The 15153-nt window shown below is 41.3% G+C and overlaps 1 protein-coding gene and 1 long non-coding RNA gene across 4 annotated transcripts in view; one reads left to right on the forward strand and one right to left on the reverse strand.

The window, feature by feature from the left end:
- olfm1b (olfactomedin 1b) overlaps positions 1-15153 on the forward strand; it is a 52536-nt gene that overhangs the window by 34415 nt on the left and 2968 nt on the right. For both annotated transcript variants that reach the window (XM_041810881.1, XM_041810880.1), the window contains exon 5: positions 6108-6214. In XM_041810881.1, coding sequence (XP_041666815.1) covers positions 6108-6214 — 107 coding nt within the window. The remainder of the gene's footprint in view (positions 1-6107; positions 6215-15153) is intronic.
- The window catches only part of LOC121525097, a 101558-nt gene continuing 87140 nt past the window's right edge, over positions 736-15153 (reverse strand). For both annotated transcript variants that reach the window (XR_005993193.1, XR_005993192.1), the window contains one exon: positions 736-1389. This is a non-coding gene — a long non-coding RNA (uncharacterized LOC121525097). The remainder of the gene's footprint in view (positions 1390-15153) is intronic.

Below are 15153 nucleotides of genomic sequence, written 5' to 3' on the forward strand. Positions count from 1 at the left end.
TGAGTTAAAGGAGGTCAAAAGGCTCCAAAAAATGGGTTAAAATTGACTAAAATGGGCAAAGGCTGTAAAAAAAAGTGGGAAAATGGGGGAGAAGTGTCATTTGATAGCAGAAGGAAGCTTAAATGGGCAAAAAGTAGCAAGAAAGGAGGAAAAATGCAAAAAGGCAGGATCACAGTGGCTATAACTAATGAAAAAGGGCAGAAAACAGGATAAAAGTGGCAAAAATTGCCAAGAAGTGGCTAAAAAGTGGTAAAAATGGACTGAAAGCAGCAGAAATTGATTAAAAGTGGCAAAAATGTAAAAATGGGGCAAAAAAATTGTAAATAAGGGAAATGGAAAAATAAATGTTGACAATTAAGTCTGATTAAACTTACTGTCTAAGTGTGGAACACAAACTGAATAATGTGGCTGGTTTTCTGGGGGATATTATTTCATTTAAGACATAAGAGAGCCACGCGTTGACTATCACTGGTCTAAACTCACTAGCTTGAACCTCTCAGAGACCCTCCAGAAGGTCCTGACACTTGACGTCAGTTTGTGGAGTCTTTATTATCATATTTTGAGTTCTGATTAAGGTTGAGAGTATTGCAGCAAACTCCAAATAAAAGCCAAACTGGCTTTCATGTGTTTTGCTCTGAGGAGAGGCTTCCATAGCCACTCCACCATAAAGCCCAGATCGACAGAGGGCTGCAGTGATGGTTGTCCCATCTCCACTCAGGATCTCTGCAGCCCAGTCAGAGTGACCATCAGGTTCTTGGTCTCCTCTCTACCACACACACATTTTCTTTGCTTCTCTGACCCACAGTCCTCTCTGAACCAGAGGAAATGTCACGCTGACTGGGTCGCAGAGATGTAGACAGATGTGCTGCAGACTGGCAGATGTCAAAGCAACAGGATTAAAGGTCATGGAGCTCAGTTGTGTCTGACATCATAGTATATAAACTGTATGTAGAGCACGAACTGTGTAGGGACAGCTGTAAGAGGTCACAGAGGTCACGGATTCATCATTGAATGGTCATAATTGCTGCTTTTTAGTCTAATGACCAGTGCTGCAATGATTAAGGACATAAATCAGTTCAATTTTAAATGGATTAAGACGACTATTTGGATCATTAAGTCCATGCTGTCTGTGCTGAAAACACTTCCAGCTTTTTATATGCATGCTGTGGAAGCTTTTCACATTCATTTATCTTTAAAGAGCTGAAGACGGATGATTTTCCTTTCAGAGATGATCTTTTTGGCCTTTTTGCTTCTATTTATATGACAGCTAAAGAGAGAGAGTGGGGTAGACGTTCATCAAAGGGCTGAGACTTTGAGTCCAGCCTGCTGCTGTCCAGGACAGAAAACTGAGGACGGGTTCTCGGTCTATCAACTGAGGCACCAAGCTCCCTGAAAGACAAAAAATGTGTATTTTTAGCACATTTGATAAACATTTGTTTATCTTAGTCTAACTGTCAACTGCTAATTCAGAATGAAAGGCTGTTTCTGCACTTTGTCACCTCCCTGTGTCAGAGCTGCTGTCAGATGTTTGCAGACGGCTGTGTGCTGGGAGGGTTTAGCTCAGTATCACACGATGTTTTACCTTTTTATTGACTTTATAAATCAATTATGGTCAATATTAGGCTGCATAAATAATTATCCCCTTTAAAGAGACTGACCTAACCCAACAGATGTCCGGCCAACTGGTACTAACAGTCTCACAATGATTCAAATGTGGATCACCTGAGAGCTGTGAATGCGTCTCACATGACTGTGGTATAAAGACACCTGTGTCTGGAAGGTTAAACAGTATTCCTGTCTACCAGTGCACCATGAAAACAAAAGAACACCCCAAGCTATCAGACAAGATGCTATGCTTGGTGGACCCAAACGCTGAAAATCGCCTCAAACACACCATCCCCATTGTGAAGCACAGCGGTGGCAGCATCATGCTTTGGGGATGCTTCTTGGCAGCCGGCCCTGCAAGAGAACTACAGCTGGGGAGAAGATTTATTTTGCTGGAAGTAATTAACATGACTTTGCAAGAATCTTTTTTCTCTGACATTTAAGAGGTTTTTTAACCATTTTTTTGGGTCAAAAATGGCAAAAGGCAGCTTTAAACGGGTGAAAAGTGGCAGAAAATGGCAAAAGGGAAAAAATTACAGATAAAAAGGTGGTAATTTTATTATAATTCTTATTTTAGAAAAGACAAAACATACAAAGATGAGGAAAATAGGATTTTTTTTGTACACTATTCTAAAAAATATGCCACTGAAATGACTGCATAAGTAATGCATAATGTCTCTGATGCAAAAAAATAATAATTAAATGGTATTTTGTCACAAATTTCAGGTTCAAGAAATATTGCACCATCAGCGATTTGAAAATTGCAGCAGGCTTTATTGCGATTTAATCTCATTTGTGATTAATGGCCCTGCTCTACTTTGGTACAATTTAAGCTCTTTGATTTGAGATGAATAAGGTTGAAATACCAGACTGGATCAACCGAAGTAGAGGTTTGAAAGCACCTTAAAACACCTGAAGTCTACCTGACACAGTGTTTCCCAACCATTTTTCCTTGCCCCCCCCCCATGTACCTAAGGAAAGGGAACCCCCCCAGGACCCAAGAAAGAAGAAAAGTGACACACTGCCGTCAAAAATCAACATCGATTTTAACTGTTTCACTGATAAAACCCTAAAAAAGGCCTATGCATGCTAATCTAATTCTGGCAGCCTCAGAACAGACAAAGCCTCACGTCCCCCCTAAGATCTTCGGCGCCTTCCATGGGGGTCCCAGACCCCGGGTTGGGAACCAATGACCTAACACACTCCTAGTGCCTCTGTCGAATGAGCTGAGTCACCCTGAGGGGGGAAAAACTGGACTGAGAGAAGTATTTGTCCATGCACAGGCAGTGATTTGAAAGCATACAAAAGCCTTGATGCCTTCAAAGCTGTCCTCATGAATAGCTCTTTTTTATTAAAATGTCAAAACATGCTCATCAGACTACATAAAAGGCTTTTGGGAGTACTTTTTCTGTTTTCAACATTTCATTCAGTTGAAAGTCAGAGGAAAACAGAGCCACATTTGATACAGCAACACTGCCATATGCTAGCATTAGAGTGTTAATTTTGGCAGCTATTTTTAATTTTAGTCTTAATTTTAGTCTTTAAATGAAATGCTTTTTAGTTTTAGTCACATTTTAGTCACTTCTATCCTTTTTTAGATTTAGTCTAGTTTTAGACTATGACAACTCAAAACATTTTAGTCTAGTTTTAGCACATAAAAGTCCTCACATTTTAGTCTTTACTTTTAGTCAAAGCATTTATTTTCTGGCCTAAATCTGGTACCAAATCGTGGAAGTGTGTTCTCTGTCTAACCTGGGGTCCCTGCTCTCTGCAGCTGAGAGACAGAACAGATACAGATGCATTGTTTTTAACAGATTTACCCACAGCTGTGAAATATCACAGATTTTGAATGTCAAACGAAAACTACATTACAGTTATTTCCATTTTTAGTCATCTTGATAAAAAATAAACTGACTTTTTGTCAGTTTTAGTCATCACAGATCTATTTTTGTTAGTCTTAGACTAGTTTTAGTCATGACAAAAAGCTTTAGACGAACATTTTTAGTCATAGTTTTAGTTGACAAAATTACCACTGCAGCATTAGCCTAGTCAGTGCTCCTGCTGCTATTTTAGGCTTCATTAGATGATTTGCAGGTGACATTTAAAGCTTTCTGTGCAGCAAACAGATGGCAGCAGCACTGGACACAGCAGTAGCATTTTGGTAGTGTATTTTCTGGCAGATTCATTTCCTGATGAACCAGACTGAAAAAACAGGAGAAACTCTCGTTACGTTTTTCATTTTGGTCACAAAAACAGAGAAGTTGATAACATTTTTAAAAAATGGGGTCCATTTTTTTTTTTTTTTAAATCTCATTATTTTGTTTTCTCCATTTAATGGAATTCTTGATGAAAAGGAAGTCATGTGGCCATTTGGAAAGGTGAGCATTTCAAAGTAAAACAAGAGCCATCCATTCTGTTTAACAGTATGATAATAGTTTATATATATATACAGTGCTCAACAAATGTATTAGACCACCTGTCATATTTGTCTCAGAGACCATCCAGCATCATGAAGTGCTTTAATGCGGACTTAAAAATATCATTTGGGTTAAAGAGCTTCTACATATTGGTGTATTAGCCATTGCAGAAACATCAAAAATGATTTTGGTAATTACTAATGCTGTTTAGGGCAGCTGTGGCATAAACCTTATTTTGGTTAGGGTTAGGGTGGTCTAATACATTTGTTAAGCATATATACATATATAATGTATATATGGACCTGAATTAAGAATAAAAGATTTTTAAAAAGCTAATTAAATTACAGTCCATTGAATTGCCAGTACACTAACCATTTACATTATCTATCATACATTGTATAAAGAGCATTTTTGCCTGTTATAATACTTTAAAATTCAATGGATGGCTCTTGATTTGACATGGAGGCTTTTATTTTGAAAAGTTCACCTCTCCCAATGGGTCACATGACTTTCTTTTCCTCAAGTGTGTCATTAAAAGAAGAAAACAAAATAATGGAATTTGGGAAAAAAAAAATTGACCCCATTTTTTAAAATGTTATTCGTTTTTTGAAAAAAAAACAAAAAAAAAAAACAGAATAACAGCTTGTTTTACCATTTTTTCCATTTTTGATCAAAAATGGAAAAAATGGAATAACGGCTCATTTTTCAGTTTTTTCTATTTTTGGTCAAAAACGGAGTAACGGGAGTTTCTCCCGTTTCCTCAGTCTGGTTTCGACCAGGATATGGATCTGCCAGAAACACTGACCCATGTCCTGTCTGCCATCCAGGGGTGGGACAGACACTGGGAGGTCAGATGCAAAAGGTTTATCTGCTTGTCAATACAGTGTTATGACAGTATCACCCATTTGGTAAGTACTTTCTTAATCCAACAACTAAAAATAAAGTAAAATCTCCAGTTTGATATAAAGCAACCATACCCTTTTAAACAGCCGTCCTTTCTGCTCAATAATGGAGTTTTTATTCTCTATCTTAATCCTGACATTTCAGCCTCAGTTCCCATTAAGTTTTCATTCCCTCTGCCCTCTGCCACTGCCCAGGCAAATTCAGGCCAAAAGGGGATTAGATCCTGTCTGAATCTCCAGATCCATCAGCTTGCTCTCCAGCAGCTGTGAAAAGTAGTGCCATCTAAAGATAGAGGCGCGATTAGAGGGGAAAATAAATAAATCAATGTCCAGTGTATTACCGCCGCTCTCTAATCCCACTGTGGGTTACATAACAGACTCAACCCCCACTGGGGGACGGAGATGGTGCTCGTGTGACCGAGCGTTGGTCTGTCGGTCGCCGCTGAGGTGTGAGGACCGCACCGTGTCACATATACGGCACACAAAACAAACGAAAGGTTTTTAAAGCAGGGGGAAAAGGAAAAGGAAGGACTGCAGGGTAAGAGCCAGAAACATGATGAGTGATGATGCAGTCAGAGGTTAATGGATGGCAGAGAAAGACACTAATGAAAAGCAGAAATGAGCCATCGACACAGTAGCACTTTTGAAATTAACATAATAGAACAACTCATTACATTCACGGGATGGGATGAAATCATCAGAATCCTGTCATTGACCTCCATCCTGCAGAAATAACCCCTCAGAATGTATGCACGTGCAGCAAAAATCCTTCATTAGAAAAGGGAACGGCTCTCTGTCACGAGGGCCGCGGCGGAGCACGGCGTCAGGTTTGTCAAATCCGCACTAACACCTCAATCAACATTAATTAACACTACCGCAGCACACAGCAGCAGAACGCACACAGGCGCTCCCTTTTCCCTGTTCCTCTCACTTTCTCACACATCCACACAGAGGGGGGGGCAGGCATTAGCATGTGTGAACGGAATAATAAGCACCTCTTTGCATAGCACATCACACAATCAGAGAGGCAGAGGCAGGCTGGACAGCATCTCCTTCAGCCTTCAGGCATTTGGATTTGAAATGAGTGAGAATGAATCCCTGCTAATAGATTTTGAATCATTCTAAATACCCTGAATAGGTGTCGCTCTAGATGTTCCTATCTCGCTTCTTTGCTTCCTTGCAGCGTGCGGCAAACTCACGGGCATCAGCGAGCCCATCACCATCAAGACGTCAGGATCCAGGTTCGGCTCGTGGATGACCGACCCTCTGGCACCTGAGGGAGACACCAGGGTATGTATGCTGATATGAACCTCTTGCTCTGATTTGTCTCTTTTTCACTGAGTTTAAAACAGTTTGAGGCATTTTTATTCAGGCAGAGCTCTGATATGGCGGCTTAAGTATAGATGACATCCAAGATTTGACATTTGGTCTCCTTCTAGTGAACAATTAAGGGTTAACGATGTTCCTAGAGCAGTGGTTTTCAAACTTTTTTTGCCCAAGGCACACCTTAAGTTAAGACAGAATCTCAAGGCACAGCATATTTAAATCAATACAAAATAGACTTTTTAAATAATGTTACAGCTGAGGTTGCCTATAAGGGGGGAGCTTTCTGTAGCCCGGCCAACTGGGGGATCATGGAGGTGGCCAAAGTCTGCAAACAGTGGCAAAAAACGGGTTAAAAGTGATGAAAAAACAAAGTGGCAAAACAAAGTCATATATGGGCGACAATTGGTTTAAAAAAGTGGCCAAACAATGGGTTGAAATTGGTATAAACTTGTTAAAAGAGTCAAAATAGTGGCAAAAATGGGTTACAGGTGGCATAAAAGTGTTAAATCTTGCAAAAAGGTGATGAAAATGTGTTAAAAGTGATAACAAAGGGTGGCAAAAAGGTGGCAAAATAGGTTACAAATGGCAGAAAAGTAGCAAAAAAAGGGTTAAAGTTGCTATAAGGTGAAAAAGGGGTTAAAAGTGATAGAAAAAATGGCAAAAAATGGCCAAACAATAGCAAAAATGGGTTAAATGTGGCAAAAAGTTCCTTAAATGTTCCAAAAATGGCTCGAAACTACTAATAAGTAGCAAAAATGCTAAAAAAAAAAAAAAGTAGCAAAATGGTTTATGTTGTCAAAAGAAGTGGCAAAAATGGGTAGCAAAATTGGTTATATTGGTTAACTTGGATAAAAATAGCATGAATTAGTAATTTCAACACCAATTGCAACCCAATAAAAGCTTGCCAAATAAGGTAACTGTTAGCCAGGATGCCAGCACCAATGCTGCTGACCCAACACACACACACTGATATCATCAATAAATCCCAACTGGGGAGGTCCCATTCTCTGGGGTTTTTCCAAGCCGCATCCTCCGGTCCTAAAAAATGAAGCCAATGCGGAAGTGCCAAAAACTGCTGTACCGCGAGTGTCCACTTGAGGCTGGCTGCAGGAAAACAGGAAGTTCCGTCTGCACACATGTTAAACAGCCGGTTTTGACACACAAAATAAACTGGTTTACAGCCTGGTTCAAGACACCAAACGTGTCTCATTAGCTAGTGTCTTATTGTGCTCCCATTGTACGGGGGGTGAATTTTTTTGTATCACGATCGTTTGGATTATATTTAGGATAAACCTCACTTCACGGTGATTGGCGTGTCTCATTTGATTGACAGAGAGCTTGGCAGGCAGAGGCTCTGTTCCTGTCAACCGGAATGCTAGCTAGCAGGCTGACAGGAAGTCGCGCTTAGTGGGCTGGCCGTTAGGTTGATCCAAAGTTCGGTTGAGACCGCGATTTCAATATGGAAGCCTCCACGGATTGGCTTCAAAAGCCATTTTGCTCCGCCTATTGTAAGCAGACGACTGACGTCACACGGGGTTTGTCCGATTCTTTCTACAGTCTATGGGTTTTTCAGGGGTCCAGATCTGTGGGCAGGCCTGGTTACAGTACTTGCTAAAAAGTTGTAGTAATAACGTATGGTACAAATTCCCACGGCACACCTAGACTTGCCTTAAGGCACACTCGTGTGCCCTGCCACACCATTGGAGAACCACTGTCCTAGAGAAAGGAACCCAAAGACTGGGTCAGAGGTAGTTGCAGAAAATGTCCAACAGTGACAGAGTTCTCAAACTTTTAAAAATCAGTTTAATTTTTACCTGTTGCCATGGCAACAATGAAATTAGTCCAAGACACCCAATATTGGGAACTATCTTGTTTTCTGTTATAAAAAATTGAACCTCCTACACATCTTCCTACACACTCGTGTTGTAATATTTTGCAAATTTGACTGCAACTAGTAAAACATGTGCAACTCTGACTGAAATCCTACTGTCAGCCCATTTATGCTTCCTTTACAGACCCTATTCACAGTTTTCACCCACTTGGATGTTTCAACCCTTTTATTAGTTTTATGAATCAGTCATGCTCAATATAATTTGGCTTTTTGACCCAAAAAATTCTTTTGAATGTCAAAGCAAAAAAACAAATCTCTACAATGTAATGTCGATAAAATATGTAATGTAAAATAAATGACTGCAGGAATATTCATGTAATAGTAGTAAACTTGAAAAGCACTCGGAGAGCGCAGACCTCCGCCATTAGCCCTATCTCCCAATAGTGAAGAATCCTTTAAAAAATTCCTGAATCTGCCCCCATGTGCCCCCCCTCCACGGCATTCGTTGATTACTCCCTCCCCGGTGAGGCAAAGCATTGGCTTTGTGACAGGTGGACTGTCTTGATGGAAGCCTTGCCTGCTGGTGCAAACAGATGCACTGACAGTCTCACCCATGGTCTCACCGGATGGCTGGAAGTCATGTCAGAGGGTGAATATTCCTCTATTCCTCCCAGCATTGTGAGTAGTCTCGCTAAAATTCGCTGTCTTTCTCTCTGTTACGCTCTGACTTGTCTCCTCGACCGGGCGTGCGTCTTTCAAACTCTATAAATTCCAAAACTTTGAATAGAAACACACCCAAAATACTGCTGGGATTGAAGTTACTCATGTCCGCCATCTCCTGGTGTAAAGTGGTAACAGCACAGACCTCCGCCATTAGCCCTATCTCCTAATAGTGCAGAATCCTTTAAAAAATTCTTGAATCCAGACGGTGATCTGGATCACTCCCAAAATCTAATCAGTTCTTCCTTATGCTATTTCTGACATTTCCTGAAAATTTCATCAAAATCCGTCCATGACTTTTTGAGTTATGTTCCTAACAAACAAACAAACTAACTAACTAACGAACAAACCCACCCAATCACATAACCGTCATGGTGGAGGTAAAATATGTAATGTAAATAAAAGGCCGCAGGAATATTCACGTAATAGTAGTGAAAAAAGACAACCTGTGTCTGGAGGGTCCAGTCACTGGTTAGTCAGTATTCATGGCTACCATTACACCATGAAGACAAAAGAACACCCCAAGGAACTCAAAGAAAATGTTGTTGAAAATTAAAAGTCAGGGCATGGATGGAAAACAATTCCAAATCTCTGAACATCCCCCTGAGTTCAGTTACATCCATCAAGAAGAAATGAAGGAATATGTCACATGTGTAAATCTGCCTAGATCAGACCGTCCTCACAAACTGAGGGAGCATGCAAGAAGGAGACTAGTGAGAGAGGACACCAAGACACCTATGACTACTCTGAAGGAGTTCACAGCTTCAGCAGCTGAGATGGAGAGACTCTGCAGACAACAACTGTTGGCCGGGTTCTTCACCAGTCAGAGCTTTATGGGAGAGCGGCAAAGAGAAAGACGCTGTTGGAGAAAACTCAGATTCAATCAGAAGGACTGTGGGAGACTCCATGGTCAACTGGAAGAAAGATGAGGCTGAAATGGAGCTTTTTGGCCTTCAGACATTGTTTGGTGGAATGGTGGCAGCATCATGCTGTGGGGATGCTTCTCAGTAGCTGGCCCAGGAAGGCTTGTAGAAGTAGAGGGTGAAATGAATGCGGCAAAACATGGGAAACTCCTGGAGGACAATCTTATTCAGTCTGCAGGAGAACTACGGCTTTAGATTTATTTTCCAGCAAGACAAGGCTGGAAGTAATTAGAATTATTTTGTAGAAATCAGTTTGACATTAAAGATTTTTTAGGGTTTATATCGACCATGCACGGGCGTAGCACAGGGGGGAAAGGGTACTGATTGCCCTGGCCCACAGTAACGAGGGGCCCTTGAGAAGCCTGCAATGAAAAGCGTTTTTACTTTTTTTTTCTCAGTAATCAGTGTCATTACTGAATCAAAAGTGACTAACTGAATCAGTCAACAGACTGAATTTGTTTAAAATAAAATAAAATAAAATACTGGGGAGGCCCTGCTCCTCCCTTAAAAATATCCAAATGGTGTAGTCCAGCGCGGTGAAATAGTGCAAGTAAATTGATGTTAATGTTAATATTAAAAATATTGCATAGAATGGAGAAGTAATTATTCAAAAATACATCCAAATGTATTGATCTGTTGCTTTGCGAGCCAGTTAGGGTATGTAATGTTATTTCTGGGGGCCCTAGATCCCTAGCTACGCCCCTGTGACCATGATTGATGTATAAAACCAATAAAAGGTTAAAATAGCCAAGGTGGTGAATACTTTCATAGGCACTGCATACAGAGTCAAGGACAGATGTCCACTTAAATTTCCTACCAAAGCAATAACTGTAAATTAACTTAAATTGTAATTTAAACTGCATTAGTTGAACAATATACCAGTAAAGTTTCATCCCTTAAACACTCCAAAAAAGTAGTTATTGCTCATTAAAACAAGAGAGGATGTTTGTTAAAGTGCATGGTGTATTGAAAAGTACTGAAATTGTTGAGAAGTTCCTGGTTTTTTATTGTAAAGCTGCTTTTTTCAGTGTTTGAGATTAGCAGTGGATCAAATGACAGTGTGTTGTATGATGAAACACGTTCACTGCCTCTCAGCTCAGTATTCTCACGTCTCAGCCCAAACTTAAGACAGTTAGTCACTATCCAACAGTGGGCCATTAAATAACCAAACATTTCCTCCAGCAGCAGGTGAAGAACAAATCTCAGCTGAGAAGAGGAAGAATTTTAGGCTTAAGATCATCAGACACACAGAAATATGATTTAAAAGATAAGCTGCTGTTATTCTGCAGGATGCAGATGAAGAAGCTTTTCTTTTTATTGTTCATGTAGCGCTGCTTCACTGGCTAAAATATCATGTGTTACATGATCCCCTAGCTATGAGAAAGATGAAATGATAATCAGATTAAATATGAGGAAAGTGTTTGAGCCTTTGTTCATTAAAGTAAAAGAAAGTCAGAACATATGTTCTGATTATATAAGCTTCATTCAGAGTTTTAGCAAGCCTTATATTTTAGTTGCAAATTTAAAATTCTAATAAAGCAGCTGACAAAAACAGAATCTGGTGTGGTTTTTTCCTGCATGTCCAGCTTTATTTTTTAGAGACTAATTGGACCACACAGGTGCATGGTGGAACCAAAACAGTGAATATATTAGTTCAGCCCTTTCCTTCCACTGCTGTATTTGCAGCTTTAAGCCTCATTTAAAATGTTCATTTACATTTGAGGATATAAAAACTGCTACATCCAAATGTCCAGTACTAATTTAACCTTCTGCAGCATGACTGAAAATGCAATATCAGTGTGATCTGAGACTGATTAACAAAAGAATGATATATGAATGATTCATGCAGATGAATGAAAATAAAAATAGTGTTTATGTCCCAACCCTCACGTATGGACTGAGCTTGAGAGAGTGAACATCAGATTAAATGTGCTGAGAGTTTCCTCTGATGGGCAGCCAGGCTCAGACCTGATGAGTAGTTCAGAAATCCGGAGGGAGCTTGGAGTAGAGCCGCTGCTCCTCATGCTGAATGGGGACCATGGTGATTGAATGTGGAGTGGTCCGGGCAAATGATTAGGATACCTCCCTCTGGAAGTCCCACAGGGCCATCCCACTGGAAGGAGACCCTGAGAAAGACCCAGAACTAGCAGGAAGGATTAAGTATCCCCTCTGGCCTGGAGATGGATGGATGGATGAGGAGCAAGAGAGGCAGATGGATGGATGGATGGATGAGGAGTAAGAGAGGCAGATGGATGGATGGATGGATGGATGGATGGATGGATGAATGGATGGATGGATGGATGGATGCATGGATGATGGATGGATGGGAAGATTGGTGGATGGATGGATCCATGGATGGATGATGGAAAGATGGATGATGCATGGATGGATAGATAGATGGATAGATGCATGGATGGATGAGGAGTAAGAGAGGCAGATGGATTGATGGATGGATAGATGGATGGATGGATGACGGAGGGATGGATGCAGAAAAGATGGATGGATGGATGGATGGATGGATGGATGCAGAGCTGGCTGGATGCAGGGTTGAATGGATGGATGCATGGATAAATGGATGGCAGGATGGTAGATACAGAAACAGATGGATGGAAGGATGATGGATGGAAGGATGGATGGAAGGATGGATGGATGGATGGATGATGGATGCAGAAAAAGATGGATGGATGGATGGATGCATGGATGGAAGGATGGAAGGCTGGATGGAATGAAGGATGGATGGATGCATGGATGGATGGAAGGATGGATGGATGATGGATGCAGAAAAAGATGGTTGGATGGATGCATGGATGGATGGATGGATGGATGGATACAGAAAAAGATGGATGGAAGGATGGATGGATGATGGATGCAGAAAAAGATGGTTGGATGAATGCATGGATGGATGGATGGATGGATGGATGGATGGATACAGAAAAAGATGCATGGATGGATGGAAGTATGGATGGATGATGGATGCAGAAAAAGATGGATGGATGGATGGTTGGAGGGATGCATGGATGCAGAAAGAGATAGATGGTTAACAGTCAGTTGGAACCAATTCCCCTCTGTTCTGCACTCATTAAACATCTCAGACCAGATTTCTGGACCAAAACAAATGCTCTTTTTGGCCCAGCCTCCTCTCTTCTTTATGTTCATGTGAAAAAAAGAAACCTGTCTGAAACATGTTTGTTCCTATGAGTGGCTCATGAAGAAGCTGAAGGAAGCACCGTCCATTCAGTGTGAACACACAGGAAGCCATTATTCCAGTGTATTTACACAGGAGAGAGTTGATTTTAGCTATAAATGTCACATATTAAGCCTTTAAAAGGGGAAGGTGATACTGGGCTCCATCTCTTATCTTAAATCAAAGATAAGTACCTAAAAACCAGCGACAAATTGTTCTCCTGACTTTAAATGAAGATCTAACTGTGATGGCGGGTGAAGGTCGGCCCACAAATGGAGATTTAACACTCTGTGTTAATTGGTCAGTGTTCTTTTTATCAGTTGATTACATCTGAGAGTGGCTGCTGTTGGCTCAATAAATGGCTCTGCTTTCATTACTAAAACACATTAAAATGAAAGGCCAAGGATAAATCTATAGCAGAAAGGCTGCAGAGAGGACAAGGAAGACAGGGAGGTGGAAATAAAGAAAGTTTATTTGTCCGCTAAATGTGAACATTGTCTTTGTGCAGCAGCTTTATGGGCATCATTAATAGGAGGAAGGACTCCCAAGGTCGTAATGGAGGAAAGGAATAAGGACAAGTAGCTTTAGGTTTGCAGATTTGCTTCTGGGTGCAATTTGTTGCTATTTGTGTATTTCTAGAAGCTTCTCAGCATCAAGGGTGGAGCTTTCTGCTGACTAAGAGTCTGTTTAGCATACTGTTAGGGTCACTTTTCAGTAGAAACTAATACTTTCTGAACAGAGCACATAAAAGATGTAGGGTGTTATCAAAGGGCCGAAAAGGAGGAATGATCGTAATTGACGAGAGCAGACAGGTCTGCTCTATTTCTTTTTATCCTCACTCTGTTTTTCTCTTGCCCCCCCAGAGACCTCCTTCCTTTATAAAATGAATCATTTTTTAAGTCAATCACAGCAGCACGAGGAAGCAGGTAAAGGAAGGGCTTCAGGTGTCTCAGTCCCGGCGAGACGGAGGAAGCATTTGAGCCCTGAGCAGCTCCGGAATAAGAGCTCTCTCTGCCCACCACCACAGGGGGGCCAGCAGGAAGCGGGGTCGAAGCAGCTGAGACGGGCCTTTTATGTGGAATGATGGGCATTATCCCGCGGGGCCCGGCTCATGCCACCCCGCGGCTGTCATCCTGACTGTTTGTATTCAGGAGCTGCTGGGTCGCTGCTTCGTCTTCGGAAGTCTCAGCAAGAATTTAATTGGGATGCTTGTAGAGGAAGTGATTTGATTTATTCTGCGTGTGAACTGCATCTAAGATTCTGGTGCTCAAAGCCCAATGAGAATCATAATGTTGATGATAAGGCTTCTGAACAGAGATCCCCCGGTACCATTTATTCTTATGAGATACAGCGGACTAAGAATACCATCCCAGTGCCATTTCGTTGCCCTAATAAAAACCTGTGTGCTGCTAACTTTTGATGGATGTGATTAGATTCTAACAGGGATGGTACTTTGCTTTTATTTCAAAACTTGAGTACATGCTAATTGCCTTTTCTGTGTAGCGTTTGCTGTAAACTTCAGGTCATTGTCCTGCTGGAAAATAATTCTTCCAAGCTGTAGTTCTCTTGCAGGCTGAATAGGATTAACCTTTAGAATTTTCTGTTCTTTTGTTGCATTCATTTTCTCCTCCACCTTTACAAGCATTCCAGGGCTTGCTGCTGAGAAGCATCCCCACAGCATGATGCTGCCACCACTGTGCTACACATTGGGGATGGTGTGCAAAAAAGCTCTATTTTGGTTTCGTCCTATCAAATAACCTTCTCCCACTTGACCATGGAGTCTCCCATGTGAACTCTAGTCCAGATTGAATCAGAGTTTTCCTCAACAGTGTCTTTCTCTTTGCCACTCTTCCATGAAGCTCTGACTGGTGAAGATGCCGGCCAACATTTGTTGTCTTCGTCCAAGCCGCAGTTCTCTTGCAGACTAAATAAGGGTGCTTTCACATTAGGGGCCCGGTCTAGGATCCGAGTGCGCTTGAGCCCAAAGTCCAGTTCATTTTGGTAGTGTGAATGCAAATGAACCGCGCCCGGGCACCGGGCCTAGGCCCACTTGGGGAGGTGGTCTCGGGCACGATTCAAGTGGACTCTGGCACGGTTCAGATGACATGTGAATGCATCCACGCCCGGATACAGGACAGAGCGCCGTATCAGCTTTATGACATCATTGTATAAACTAAACTTCTTTCTGCAGCGCAGCAGTTTGTTCACATTTTTCCTCAAAAAAGTGCGGAAATCATCAGAATCG

This window comes from Cheilinus undulatus, linkage group 17 (assembly GCF_018320785.1).
Source record: "Cheilinus undulatus linkage group 17, ASM1832078v1, whole genome shotgun sequence".
NCBI classification, from domain to species: Eukaryota; Metazoa; Chordata; class Actinopteri; order Labriformes; family Labridae; genus Cheilinus; species Cheilinus undulatus.